At 43.6% G+C, this 15,307-nt stretch overlaps 3 protein-coding genes across 3 annotated transcripts; 1 reads left to right on the forward strand and 2 right to left on the reverse strand.

Annotated features, from left to right (window-relative positions):
• Positions 1–3,659: 3,659 nt before the first annotated feature.
• Positions 3,660–4,210, forward strand: LOC141846822 (uncharacterized). Its single transcript, XM_074734884.1, has 2 exons — positions 3,660–3,816; positions 3,945–4,210. The coding sequence occupies exons 1-2, from the start codon at positions 3,721–3,723 to the stop codon at positions 4,068–4,070; spliced, it is 222 nt and encodes a 73-aa protein (XP_074590985.1). The 5' UTR covers positions 3,660–3,720; the 3' UTR covers positions 4,071–4,210.
• Positions 4,211–4,332: 122 nt separating this feature from the next.
• On the reverse strand, positions 4,333–5,965 carry LOC141846820 (organic cation/carnitine transporter 3-like). Its single transcript, XM_074734883.1, has one exon. The coding sequence runs from the start codon at positions 5,922–5,924 to the stop codon at positions 4,344–4,346; it is 1,581 nt and encodes a 526-aa protein (XP_074590984.1). The 5' UTR covers positions 5,925–5,965; the 3' UTR covers positions 4,333–4,343.
• A 4,136-nt stretch (positions 5,966–10,101) lies between these two features.
• On the reverse strand, positions 10,102–11,778 carry LOC141846631 (organic cation/carnitine transporter 2-like). The gene has a single exon (XM_074734668.1). It carries the CDS (start codon positions 11,769–11,771, stop codon positions 10,194–10,196), a length of 1,578 nt encoding a protein of 525 aa, XP_074590769.1. The 5' UTR covers positions 11,772–11,778; the 3' UTR covers positions 10,102–10,193.
• Between the last annotated feature and the right edge of the window lie 3,529 nt (positions 11,779–15,307).

The raw sequence follows: 15,307 nt of genomic DNA on the forward strand, positions 1-15,307 counted from the left end.
GTAAAATGACTTCTGATGTGATGCCAAGTGTTATTAGTTATTCGAACACCACATGCATATATTTGTGTGAAAAAAATATTATGTCTTTTTTTATCATGGTTAATTGTAATTTCTCAATTTATCTTCTCATATATGATCGTGAGACCGACCGTGTGAAGCCACCAGGATGATGAATTCCATTTTTGTTGAAATAAAAAAATACTCTATTTTTTATCACCATATCATGCACTAAAGGTAAAACAAAGGCTGCAATAATAAAAATAACATTGGATGATTTCAATTGATATCAATTCATCATGGTGGGAAAGCATTAAAGGCATTATCTATTTTGATAAAAATGACTATAATATAAATTAATTTTAGCCAAAAAAGTAAAATCATTTTAACTTGATTAAAATTAATTTAATACTATTATAGTAATTTTTTACTGGTTGAAAGTACTGTAAACAATATTGGATAAAAAACAATTTGAAAATATTTTTTAGGATGAAATATTATTTTATTTTTTACATAAATCTTTTTTTTTAAATTTTGCCCTATTCCTAACTAATAACTATCCCACTCTTTATTTACAATAGAATAAAGATGTGAAATAAATTGTATTATTTTTTAAATATCGCTTTCTTACATGAAATAACAAACCTAATGAACTTTTAAAAATATATAAACTAATGAACCTTTTTTTTTTACTTTAAAAAATGAGGACAAAGTGAGGAAATTAAGGAGACCCTTTATATATATATAAATATATATAAAAGAGAACAAAATCGATGTGGTATAGAGAGACACGGAAGCATGATTTTAATCTAATGTTGGATTTATAGCCGACATGAGTTGCTCCCTCATTAGCATTGCCATCTCATCCACCATCAAACAATGTTCAAACACATTATGTTATTCCTAAATTTCTCGATCCTTTAACGGATTGATGGTGCCAGTCGTGGAGTTGAAAGAGGTAAGAACAATCCTTCATGAAAGCCTTAAACAACACGAGTATGAATTGCTATCTTACTGTTATGGGTCGGTATGACTTGATTTATAGGGTCAGATTTAGATTGTTTAGAAGACACGTCGGTAGAAGACTGGAACCCAACTTGACTGGCTAGCTCTCGCTACACCGACTCAGTATATCGCTCGGTTCAGAATTTCACATCTGACCTCTCTCAACACTCAATTGCGGTTCGGTGCCCAACTTTGAACCCTGAACTCCGAGTCCAAGCCAGCCAACTCCGAGCCCCGAGCCCCGAGCCCCAAGCTCCGAGCCCAACCCGTCTGACCCAATCCCCCCTGAGCTAACTAGGCCCCTCTGTCTTGGCTCGAACAACAACAACTCCAACCTATGACAACTCCAACTTCACTCTCATGGTGTCTATTCAATGCCCAACTGCCTTTGCTCTCTCCATCCCATTAGTCAGCCTGGTAGGCTGCCGCCATAAGTACATACAATCATATGATTTCTTGAATAGCTCCTCTACTCCGTGAAGGCGGCATGGTGCAGTCTGATACCTTGTCAGGCACATGGGAGGTACGTGTGAAGAGACTCCTAGCCAATAAGGTGGCTACGTGACATTCTCCTCATTCAGATGCATGAACATCTCCTTTGACAAGATCCTCACTGATAGAATATTTTTCTTAATTACGATATGACAGTTTTCTCTCGTAACTCTATATAACTTTTGCTCCTTTTAGATATAAATACACACAATCATATACGCTCACTTAACAACCTCTACTTGTTTGTGTTCTCCCTTTTTTCTTTGGACCGTCTGACTTAAGTGTTGAAGCGGTTGAGCCAGAACATCCCTAGCCTCCGTCCTGATCACTCTCTTCTTTTTCTTGCAGTAGCTCGGAGCTCATTGGGATCGAAGTACCCATCGTCTTCCTCCCTTGCCCCTAAGCAGTCGGCTTACTAGCCAAGTGACCAATGACTTATCCGAAAGGCAATCTCAACCGGAACACTTACCTTTCGTTTTCTTGATCGAGTATCATAGGGCATACCTCTAACATGTCTTCCTAAGCTAAGAGAGTTGAGCTGGCCCTATCGAGCTGAAGCTTTATGGCTAGCGTCGATTTTAAATCGACTGACCAGTAATAAACAACATTAAAAAATGGCTTCCAAATTGATTGGACAATCAATGGCGAACCAACTAACTGAACCGGGCCCAGAGTTTAACTCATAGCTCAGCAAAAATAATTAAAGATAGATATAAGTGGTACAATATAATGGTTTTTTACTACATTAAATGCTATTTATTATGGAATGAGGCATTTAGTATTTTAATTGATGCAACAAAGGTCCTATTATTTAATGCCATTAATTTTGTTTGTTAATATTATATTTTCTCATGCAAAAAAGGATTTATCCACGTTTCCCTTTTATCCTATATCATGCATATTTATTGAATCTGAGATGATTATAAATAGGCTTCTATTTTTTATTTGTTATTAATTTAAATATTGAATTCTTCGAACGGATCAATATTGATAAAATGATAAAAGTAATCGATTTGATTTCATAAAAAATTTTATCAGCCATTCAGATAAATCAGAAAGCACGAATTGCTAAGCACAAAATTTAGATCGGTTGGCACTTGAGTACTTTGAACTCAACGTTTGGGTCACAATCTCTTATCTATCTGACTCGAGTTAGATCGAATGTATGGTTTACTTTGAAAGACATTTTTACTTGATAATTGTTCCTGTTGAGATGGTCTCGTAGACACGTCACCAAGCCATGCAACACCAAGGTTGACGTTGTGAGAAGGAAGGAGATCGATGAGAAGCTCTGGGGCTTGCAAGCACCAACACCATAAGAGGGAAGGTCTAGAGGTGCCTCTGGCTCGACTACTCCGACGCTCAAGTCAGTTACTGAAAGAAGAAGAAGAAACTTGAAAGAAGAAGCGGGTTGAAGATGGTGAATTCGCATACCTATACATGTAGAATAAGGAAGTTATATAGACGGAGAAGAGAGAAAATTATACCGACTTATTTTATTAATTAAGGAATATCTGTGCAGTAAGATTTTGTCAGAGGAGATGTCTTAATTATTAATTAAGGAGAATATCTGTGCATTGAGATTTTATCAGAGGAGATGTCGTGTTAGGGTGTGGAAAATATCTTATTGCGATCATTATGGTGTGGAAAATGTCTCCTGATTATCATAATAGCATGAAGTCGCATTATTAAGCATGATAATAGTTGTCATGTCTCATATAACTCTTTGGCGGCGACGATGTGACTGACTAAAAGAGAAAGACCGAAAAAGAATTGGCATGACTTGAATATAGCTAGGAGTAACGTGCTTAGTGAGTCAGAAGTAATTTCGGCACCTTGATACTTAATTCGGACAGGACGAGGAAGCTGAACTGGGAGTTAGATAGACCGTGACCATCAGAGTCCGAAATAGAATGGATGAGGGCCGAGTCCAAATAGATAGACGAGTGGCTGAATAGGGATTTTGAGTGAGTTGAGTGAGTCAGAACGAGTAGGGTTCAATTAACCCTGAGGGTCAAGCCAACCTTGACAATCAAATCCTCGTTCTGTCTGACATGTCCCGACCTAAGATTGATCTTTGCAGGCCGGATCATCGTACCCATAACAATAATCATAGAGATCTATCCAATCGGATAAGAGGAGCTCAGCGATGTTTAAGTATGTGGCCAATATTAAGAAGCAACCCGATCAACAAGCAAACAGAGAAAGAAGCAGGAGAGCTGGGGGATGGAAGGAGCCGCTTCCTTGGCTCTTCCGATCATCGGAATCGTCGCCGTGGCCGCCGTCACCTTCTACGCTGTCAGCTTCACGGAGCTTCGCGAGGTCATAATCGAAATCTCCATATATCCCAAATCTCTCTAGCTAGCTCTCAACTCCCGGCCATGCATCGATGGGTTTTGCAGTCTGTCTTTTTGCCGTACGTCTTGATTTTGTGCATGGACTGTTTACAGAAGTCGTTCAGGGACTTGGAGGAAGCAGAGGAGGAAGGAAGCGGCGGCGGCGGCGGGTTCAGGTCGTCGGCCAGCTCCAGAGAGCGGAGGGCTAGAAGAAAAGCCGAGAAAGAAGCCAGGAAATGAATCTTCTTCTTAATTTTGCAAATATGTAGTAGATCTTCGATCGATCGTTTACATCTTCTATCCAATTTATCTGTATGTATGCAAGGCCACGCATGATTTGATGTTAGTCATAAAGGAAGATTGATCATCTTCGATGATAATGCCTTGAAAGTAAAAGTTTAAACTCACAATCACACTCGTAATTTCCCCAAGCTTTCAGATCTTATTAATAGAGAGAGAGCGAGAGTGGAAATACAGATCTTATTAGTGTTTTGATGCTCCGTGCATGCGCTCTCATGGAGTATTTGAGGAAGTGTTCGCCATCTGCTTGGACTCTTCTTCCTCCATGGTGTCGCACATGTTCCTCCCTCTCGTCTCCGGCAGGCACGCCACGAACATCCCGCAGGAACAGACCACGACTCCGAACACGCCGAACGACACGAAGCTCCGCTTCCTTCCCTCCACCACCAGAATTGGAGCCAACACCCCGCCCAGCACCACCGCCTGCCTCAGCATCGCGATGGCCGAGTTCCTCACGCACGTCGGGAACAACTCGATGCAGTAGATGAGCAGCAAGTTGAAGGCCGTGCAGGCGGAGAAGAAGGAGGCTACCTCCGCCGCCATCTGCCACGGCCCCGCCGTCACCGCCACACACGCGAGGCTGAACGCCCCGCTCGCGGTGGCGAACGCCACCGTGGAGCTCCTCCGGTTCACTCTGCCGACGAGAAACAGAGTGATCAACGACGAGGGCAGCTCGGCCAGCGCGTTGAAGGTGACGCTGAGGTAGAGATCACAGCCGAGGTTGCCCACGTTGAGCGGCATCCCGTAGTATACGAGTCCGAGGCCGAAGCCGGCGATCATGGTGGCCAGTAGGCGGCGGAGCGCCCAATTTTTTTTCCAGAGCATTTTCATGGCGGAGAAGACGTCGACGTCGACGCTGGCGTTCTCTTCCACGATCAATTTCGAGAAGCTGGAGGTGATCGCATTATTGCGATCGTTAGCCGCTGCCATGCTCTTGAGCGCTTGAATGGCCTCGTCGCGGCGGCCGCGCACGAGAAGCCATCGCGGGGACTCATTGATCCGGAAATATATCAAAACAGAGTAGAAGAAACAGGGAATCGAAGTCCACAGATAGAGAGTTCTCCACGACGCCCCGCGGTTGAGGTAGGCCACGGCGGGCAGGGAGAGGAAGCCCAACGTGAAGCTGAAAAAGGAGCTGATGCTGACCTTCTCCCGCCACCGCTTCCCGACCATCTCCGTCGAGAGCACCAGCGAGGAAGTGCCGACGGTGGCGCGCCCGCAACCACAGAGGAACCTCATGGCGGCGTAGGCCCACAGGTTGGGGGATACCGCCGTGAGGGCGGCGGAGAGCGACATGGTGAAGCAGGAGAGGAAGAGCATGGTCTTCCGGCCGAGAACGGTGTCCGCGAGTGTCGACAGCAGGAGGCCGCCGATGAGGCAGCCGGCGAAGTAGGCGGAGGCGGGGAGGCCGACGACGGCTGAGCCCGCGCACTGGAGGCTCCACTCCGACACCACCGAAGTGTGGGCGGGGGAGTCCCAAGCCCACGATCCGGGAGGGAGGCCGCAAGGGGTGGAGCCGGAGGAGGAGGAAGAAGAGGAAGAGCACCTGACGGCGGTGCAGTGCCACGCGGGCTCTGCGTCGGTGAAGACGCTGATGAAGGTCTGCTGAGCGTCGAAGACCCACGCCAAGGACACGAAGATGGCTTGGAGGACTTGGGAGGATCTGCAATTGCCGTCGACGTAGCTCTCGAGAGTGCCATCGATCGTCGTCGACTCCGCCGGCAGCAGATTACCAAGGCCATCTAGGCTCTCGGAGGAGTTATAGCAAGGGAGAAGGGGAGCTCCGTCGGCCATCGGAGAGTAGTAGTGTGATTCCAAGAGGCTCACATTTGAAGTGTTTTTAGAGTGCTCTATAAGATTTTTTTTTTGTTTGTCTTCACATGCTGATGGAGAGAGGAGATCTATCAGCTCACAGTGCATGCATGCATGTTAATCACTGGGATTAATATGAATTATGAAGATGCCAAACAGGTTATAACTTGGAGTTTCTTTGACTTGATCGTCCTTCTTCTTCACCTTGTCCGTTTGTGAACCCTAATTTAGGGTTGTAGTACAGATTAGGTTTCAGAAGATGCCACTGGCGGCGCCAAAGTCAAATTTTACCATGCACTCGGACCTACAAACTCGTCACATCCTCCTCCAAGCCACCTGCTCGTTGATCAGCAGCCCACGACAGATGATTATTTTACAAGAAAAACTCGTCGACCACTTCACGTGTTTGTTGATGGAGACACGCCGTATTTTTTTCAGCTGCAAGTAGTCTTTAGAGCATCTGCAACGTTTAAGCTGTTATAACACTAAAATAATAATAAAAAATTTGTGGTTGACCCACCACACAGCAGATGAACGCGTTCATAACCTAACGCGCATGTGCCACGTCATTTTCTCTCTCTTCTAATACGTAGCAGCTTGTGGACAGAAGAAAGACAAGTTTCCAATTGAGTATTTGGGGAGGGGCGAGCTCGGTCTGCACCGGGCTCAACCCAAAGTAGGAGAGTAGGTCTTTCTCAAGTAGGAGATTGATGTCGAAGTGAAGGTCATTTAGGATTTCGACGACCTCTTGGTTATAAACCCAGTTGTCCTTAAGTCAGCCTAGATCGGGTTGAGGGAGAACTCAATCTGCCAAGAAGTCAGTCAGGTATAGGAGGTGGCAAGTTGGATGAAGAAATAATGTATTTTTCAATATTTGTAGGTCAGGTACTGTTCCAATAATTGGGAAGAGGGCAAAAGCACGATCGAGCTACGCGATTGGGTTGTCTGATGAGGCCCAAATAGATTAAGACAGTTCTCGGGATCAACCGCAGAATGATAAGATCAACGGCTAGTGTGACATCCGTGTGATATTCCTAGGATATATCTCTGACGGTATGGGAGTTTTGTCTCCCAAAGGAGAGGTTTGATAGTTGATAGAAAGGCATATTCGATGGTAAATTTTGCTGAATACCAAGGTGCGGCGGTGTGATGAGGTTGCCTCAGTCCTCGAGTAAAGGTATGCCACGAGTACCTTGACGTCATCGATCTCAGAGTTGTTGATGCTGAAAGCGTCTTGTTAGTTAGCCTACTCGCTCCATCAACTAGATTTGGAGGGAGGCTTGTGATGTGACGAAGACAGCAAGGATCACGTGGTAGGTCCAAGACTTGGTCATCACTCAAGTCGAGTCAGCCAACTCATGATGGAACTCAAGGCAAATCAACCAACTAATGACCGAACTCGAGTCAAGTTAGTCAAACCACATCCGAGTTAAGTCCAAATAGCCAGACCCAACACATAGTCAATCAAATCAGTCACTCTTCACTCCCTATATAAAGTAATTGTGACAACATCGAGAGGTATACTATTAGCATTGGATATTACTGCTTTCACTTCTTTGCTATTTTCTCCCACAACCTCTTATTCAGAATTTTACTTGAGCATCGGAGGGGATCTTGCTAATGTATGCCTTGATCTACCTTCTAACCATTTTCAATCTTTTCAGTTCCCTTTATCGAGTTGTCGTCGCTAGAGACCTTCACCGGAGTCCTTGCACTGCAGATTTGAGAAAAGTCCAGTCTACTACCGACTCGAGAAGAGCTAACTCTGTTAGAATTAGCCTTTAGTGTCAATTCGGATTGAGTTGGACTCGAGTTGGACTCAAGTCAACTCAGATTGTGTAAGACTCGAGTTGGACTCAAGTCACACAAGCCAATTCGAATTTATCAAAAAGATTATCATGCATGAGATGCATGATCTTCTTTAAAAGAAGAGAAAGATTATCATGCATGAGATGCATGATCTTCATTAAAAGAAGAGAAAGATCTTCATGCATGAGATGCATGAGAGTTAATAAAATATTAATTCTTTAGATCACTAAAAGTCAAAAACCCTTCATCCCATGGTGGGATATAAAAAGGGGTGAGAGACTCTTGATGAAGGGGTTGTTGGGTGCTCTTGATCTCCCTCTTCCTCTTCTCTTCTACCACCTTGGTCGAACCCTATCTTGTGGCTAGCACCACAGTTTAGTTCTTCTCCATCTCAGTGTTCGTGTGGATACCGTGGAGGCGCGAACACACTGATCGTGCTGAGATCCGTAAACCTTTGAAGGCAAGAGTTGCTGTCGGGATTGCGAAGGGCTCGCATCAAAGGTAACCTCGATTCTAATAGGTAGAATCATCAAACGAGTATGTTTTTCGCATGGATCTTCTGGAGGGATCCTGTTTTCCGCTGCGTATATGCGATTAAAATTGTTTGATGACGCATATAGATCTCTACAAACTCAACTACTACCGATTCGAGAATTGCCAACCTGACTATTGTCGATCCGAGAGGAGTTGACTTGATGTGTTTCCGACTTGATAAAAGAACTAGATTGTGAATATATCGAAGAGTCAACCCATCTCTTGATTTTAACCGGATCAATCTCCGTTCGAAAACATCCCTCAATAGACTATGCTACAAGAGCATCCCGATCGGTAACATCCTCAAGACAGTGTGTTTGGGTTATGTGAACATCCGCGATTAAGAATATCCTTACCGAATTAGACTCCTCCGATTTACATATTCAACCATTCTTGATAATTGCAACCCAACCTGAGGTTTCATCACTTGCCATTGACAAGACCAACAATAACAGATGAGATTCATGGCGACAATGTCATGCCTTTAACATCCCATACTACTCCTTGTAACTCCATGCCCCTGGTACAGTCAAGACTGAACTTCATTGGCAACATTGACTGGCTTCTTTTGGATGCAGTTCTAGAGATGATAGATGAAAAATGGTTAGGAGTTAGAATCCATGGACTGATGTAAAGCTGAACGATAAGTAACATGGGATGCCTTTTTCCTTTCCAGAGCTTCAGCATCCATCTGTTCTTTCCTCCCATGTTCTTTTATGCACATATATATTTACCTATAAGTAGCATTCAGTCATTTTTTATCTGTCGAGACTTCCGTCGTCACTAAATATTTAGTCTTTTATTACCCACTTGAACTTCACTTTTAGTGTCTAATTTTCTATGACTCACTTGAATTTTCTTTCTTATGTCAATTCTGTGTTTGACTTTCAACCATCAATGTCAGATCATTTATGATCCACTTAGACTTTTTATCTCGTGTCAACTTCATATTGAACTTTCAACAGTCAAATATTCTGTTACCCATGATTTACTTGGACTTTCTGTCTAGTGTCAACTCTATGTTGGACTTCTAACTGTCAAGCGTCCTGTCACTTATGATTCATTTAGATTTTTCGTATCTTATTAAGTATCCGATCAATCTTGATCTACTTGACTACTCGCTCAATCACCTTAACATATTAATTAAATATCGAAACACCAATTTGAATCAACTCGAGTTTGATCCATGATTCTTAGAACCATATTCTTTGGAGTTACTTTTTATTGGAAACCGAAACTAGCTACTTAGAAACTATAACTATATCATGCTTGAAGTACAAGAGATCTACTTGAAACTATTAACTGGTTTTAGTTTTTTTCATAATTTGTGTTTTCAAGGATTGACTACTTCATTAGAGAAGTAAGTTTAGATTATTCTTTTTGAGTAGTATTTAAAGGGATGAACCCTAAGCATTTGTATAATGAAGTGATCAAGTCCTCAAATTTTTTCAACGACAATCAAATAATGTTCAAACACATTATGTTATTCTTAAAACTCTCCATCCTTAAAGAAAAGGAGTTGGTGGTGTTGATCATCGAGTCAGAAGAGGTAAGAACAATCCTTCACGAAAGCCTTGATCAACACGAGTTTGAATTGCCATCCTACCTTTCATTTTCTCGATCGATCGAGCTAGAATAATTGTTAGCTATAGTCCAGGGTACCATCAATGACACCTCTAATTAACATGTCTTCTTAAACTAAGAGAGTTAAGCTAGCTAGCCCCATCTAGATGAAGCTTTATTTTATTATTTAAAATATTTAAAATTTTAAATTTATTCGATTAGATATTATAATTTTATTTATTTATTTTGAAAACTTATTTATTTATTCATAAGTCTGATAAGAATTTTAAAGTCTCATTTAAGCAATCAGGTCTACCAATGTTTTGATGCTCGATCCATGCGCTCTCATGGAGTATTTGAGGAAGCGTTGATCATCAGCTTGGACTCTTCTTCCTCCATGGTGTCGCACATGTTCCTCCCTCTCGTCTCCGGCAGGCACGCCAGGAACATCCCGCAGGAACCGACCACAACCCCGAACACGCCGAACGACACGAAGCTCCGCTTCCTTCCCTCCACCACCAGAATTGGAGCCAACACCCCGCCCAGCACCACCGCCTGCCTCAACATCGCGATGGCCGAGTTCCTCACGCACGTCGGGAACAACTCGATGCAGTAGATGAGCAGGAAGTTGAAGGCCGTGCAGGCGGAGAAGAAGGACGCTACCTCCGCCGCCATCTGCCACGGCCCCGCCGTCACCGCCACGCACGCGAGGCTGAACGCCCCGCTCGCGGTGGCGAACGCCACCGTGGAGCTCCTCCGGTTCACTCTGCCGACGAGAAACAGGGTGATCAACGACGAGGGCAGCTCGGCCAGTGCGTTGAAGGTGACGCTGAGGTAGAGATCAGAGCCGAGGTTGCCCACGTTGAGCGGCAGCCCGTAGTATAAGAGTCCGAGGCCGAAGCCGGCGATCATGGTGGCGAGTAGACGGCGAAGCGCCCATCGTGTTTCCCAGAGCATTTTCATGGCGGAGAAGACGTCGACGTCGCTGGTGTTCTCTTCCACGATCAATTTCGAGAAGCTGGAGGCGATCGCATTATTGCGATCGTTAGGCGCTGCCATGCTCTTGAGCGCTTGAATGGCCTCGTCGCGGCGGCCGCGCACGAGAAGCCATCGCGGGGACTCATTGATCCGGAAATATATCAAAACAGAGTAGAAGAAACAGGGAATCGAAGTCCACAGATAGAGAGTTCTCCACGACGCCCCGCGGTTGAGGTAGGCCACGGCGGGCAGGGAGAGGAAGCCCAGCGTGAAGCTGAAAAAGGAGCTGATGCTGACCTTCTCCCGCCACCGCTTCCCGACCATCTCCGTCGAGAGCACCAGCGAGGTGGTGCCGACGGTGGCGCGCCCGCAACCGCAGAGGAACCTCATGGCGGCGTAGGCCCACAGGTTGGGGGATACCGCCGTGAGGGCGGCGGAGAGCGACATGGTGAAGCAGGAGAGGAAGAGCATGGTCTTCCGGCCGAGAACGGTGTCCGCGAGCGTCGACAGCAGGAGGCCGCCGATGAGGCAGCCGGCGAAGTAGGCGGAGGCGGGGAGGCCGACGACGGCTGAGCCCGCGCACTGGAGGCTCCACTCCGACACCACCGAAGTGTGGGCGGGGGAGTCCCAAGCCCACGAGCCGGGAGGGAGGCCGCAAGGGGTGGAGCCGGAGGAGGAGGAGGAAGAGGAAGAGCACGTGACGGCGGTGCAGTGCCACGCGGGCTCTGCGTCGGTGAAGACGCTGATGAAGGTCTGCTGAGCGTCGAAGGCCCACGCCAAGGACACAAAGATGGCTTGGAGGAGTTGGGAGGACCTACAATTGCCGTCGACGTAGCTCTCGAGAGTGTCATCGATCGTCGTCGACTCCGCCGGCAGCAGATTACCAAGGCCATCTAGGCTCTCGGAGGAGTTATAGCAAGGGAGAAGGGGAGCTCCGTCGGCCATCGGAGAGTAGTAGTGTGATTCCAAGAGGCTCACATTTGAAGTGTTTTTATAGTGCTCTATAAGGAATTTTTTTCTTCACATGCTGATGGAGAGAGGAGATCTACCAGCTTACAGTGCATGCATGTTAACCACTGGGATTAATATGAATTATGAATGATTTGATATGGATATTTAGAGAAGACGTGGGGGTGGGATATAAAAGGAGAAGTGAAAAAAGAAGTAAGGGTATAATTTAAGACAGTCTGATCTCTTTCTTTGGCTTTGGTATGCTTTTCGTAAAGATTTATCGAGCTCTCTCTAGGCTCGTTCCGTCTCTTTAAACATGCACCGAGCTCCTGTCCTAACTCTTACACACTCCTGGTATCACATGCTGACCTTATGACTTGGTCCTAGCAACACCTGTCGATCTTATGACTTAGTCCTAATATCACCTGTCAACCTTATGATTTGGTCCTTGTATCACATGTTGACCTCATAACTTGGTCCCGGAATCACCTGCTGACCTCATAACTTGGTCCATGCATTATGCGTCGACCTCATTCTTGCAGTTGAGACTCACCGCCGGCACGTGACATTTATTGAAGACTTGGTCGTTTCGCCTAATCCGGAGAAAATAGAACCAATTCCTTCGCAAAAGCAAGAATGATACAGATAAATAGACAAAGTCCCTCCAAAAAGCAGAACAGGTATGAAAGAATACTTCTCAAGCGGTTATGAATATCTCAGAGATCAACTGCTATAAAAAGGTAACTCATGCCCATAGGTATAGGTACGTACACATATATTTATCCTAATTTCTTGAAGTCTTGAAACTCCTTAGCTTGCGCCGAATCCTAACTTGAACATCGGAATAGCTTGTCGGGACCCAACTCCGGTGCCATTCTAATCCTTTTCTTTTTGAGTGTTTTTCATGACCTCTTTTTTTGGATGATTCTTTTGAAGGAGCGTGCACACCGGCCTAATTTTGAATCAATATTTGTATTGTATCATAGTGTATCAGCCGGAACAACAAAAATGGCAAACAGATAACTGGAAGTTTCTTTGACTTGATCCTCCTTCTTCACCTTGTCCGTTTGTGAACCCTAATTTAGGGTTATACAGATTAGGTATCAGAAGATGCCACGGGAGGCGCCACAGTCAAATTTTACCATGCACTCGGACCTACAAACTTGTCTCATTCTCCAAGCCACCTGCTCGTTGATCTGCAGCTCACGACGGATGATTATTTTACAAGAAAAAGTTAGAAAAAGTCCTCTGACCACTTCACGTGTTTGTTGATGAAGACACACCATATTTTGTTAACAAAAGGAAGAACCAGTAGTCTTTGATCACCGAAGAAAGATAAGTTTCCAATTGAGTACTTTGGGACCAAAGTAGAAGAGTAGGTCTTTCTCAAGTAGAAGATTGATGTCGAAGTGAAGATCATGTAAAAGGGGCATCAATTATTCTTCAACGAGAACCTTTAATTTTATACTAAAATGGTGCAAATGAACAGTATAGCACTAAAACACCAAAATAGTACTGTACTCTTCACTTGCACCAAAAATGATACAAGTACCTATTTGTTTTAAAAAAAATATTATAATATTTAATTTAATTGAATTTATTTTATAAATTTTATATATTATAAATTTATATTAGTTATTAACTTAAATAAGTAATATTTAAAATATTTGTTATATTACTAAGATTATAAATATTTTAAAATTTATAATATTGGTAATTTCATAACAAACACACAATTAAACATTTAAAATTTTAAAATACATAAATATAAAGTATATAATTTAAAGATGCGATAAACACTAAATTAAACATACATTTAAAATAACTATAATAACATTGCAATACTAAACAAATCAATATTTAATATTCTGGAAAATCACTTCTTAATAAACCACCAAAATAATCATGAAATTTAAAGGAATCATTCAATCTTGAGATTCTAATATTAATAAAAATTAGTAATAATGTACCATAAAAATATTAATTTTTATAATAATTATGATCACAATAAAAATATTTAACAAATTGATATGTATGTTGAAATTAATATGCATGTTGAATAATAAATTATAAGATGGAAAAATATAATATTCTAAGGAATATTTCTTTTAGGATAAGAAATGGTGTGTAATGGTTGGAGTTGGAAAAAAAATTGATGTTGAAATGATACCAAATTAGTGTTGAAAATGCACCAAAATAGATTTTATGGTTGGAGATGGTCTTAAATTAGCCTAGATCGGGTTGAGGGAGAACTCAATCTGCCAAGAAGTCAGTCAGGTATAGGAGGTGGTAGGTCGGATGAAGAAATAATGTATTTTTCAGTACTTGTGGAAGGTTGGTATTGTTCCAAAAATTGGGAAGAGGGCAAAAGCATGAGCTACTCGACTGGGTCGTCTGATGAGGCCCAAATAGATTAAGATAGTTCTCGGGATCCGCCGCAGAATGATAAGATCAATGGCTAGTGTGACATCCGTGTGCATTGTAGAGGATCCGCAAATTCCTGGGGCATATCTCTAACGGTATGGGAGTTTTGTCTCCCGAGGGAGAGGTTTGATAACTAATAGAAAGGCGGATTCGATGACAAATTTTGAGGATTACCAAGGTGCGGCGACGTGATGAGGTTGTCTCAGTCCTTGAGAAAGGTATGACATGTGGACCTTGACGTCACCAGCCTCGGAGTCGTTGATGCGGCAAGCATGATGAGGTGTGGCGGTGTGATGAGGTTGCCTCAGTCCTCGAGAAAGGTATGCCACGTGGACCTTGACGTCACCGACCTCAGAGTCGTTGATGCTGCAAGTGTCCAATTAGTTAGCCTACTCGCTCCTTCAACTAGATTTGGAGATGAGACTTGTGATGTGACAGAGACAACAAGGACCACGTGGTAGGCCCAAGACTTGGTCATCACTCAAGTCGAGTCAGCCAACTCATGGCGGAACTCAAGGCAAATCAACCAACTTATGGTCGGACTCGAGTTAAGTCCAAATAGCCAACCAGACCTAGAACCAGACTCAAATCAAATCGATCACTCTTCACTCCCTATATAAAAAGTAATGGTGACAACATCGAGAGCTATACTATAGCATTGGATATTACTGTTTTCACTTCTTTGCTATTTCCTCCCACAACCTCTTATTCAAAATTTTACTTGAGCATCGGAGGGGTCTCGCTAATGTACACCTTGGCCTACCTTCTAACCCTTTCAAGTCTTTTCAGTTCCCTTTATCAAGTTGTCGTCGTCAGAGACCTTCACCGGAGTCGTTGCATTGCAAACTTGAGAAAAGCCCAATCTACTACCGACTCAAGAAGAGCTGACTCAACTACTACCGATTCGAGAATTGCCAACCCGACTACTGTCGATCCGATAGGAGTTGACTTGATGAGCTTCCGACATGATAAAAGAACTAGACTGTGAATATACCGAGGAGTTAACCCATCTCTTGATCTTCACCGGATCAATCTCCATTCGAGAACATCCCTCAACAGACTATGTTACAGGAGCATCCTGATCGGTAACATCCTCAAGATAGCTT

Source organism: Curcuma longa, chromosome 15 (genome assembly GCF_044706935.1).
Source record: "Curcuma longa cultivar G26 ecotype Majalengka, Jawa Barat chromosome 15, ITB_CL_G26_1.1, whole genome shotgun sequence".
Taxonomy (NCBI): domain Eukaryota; kingdom Viridiplantae; phylum Streptophyta; class Magnoliopsida; order Zingiberales; family Zingiberaceae; genus Curcuma; species Curcuma longa.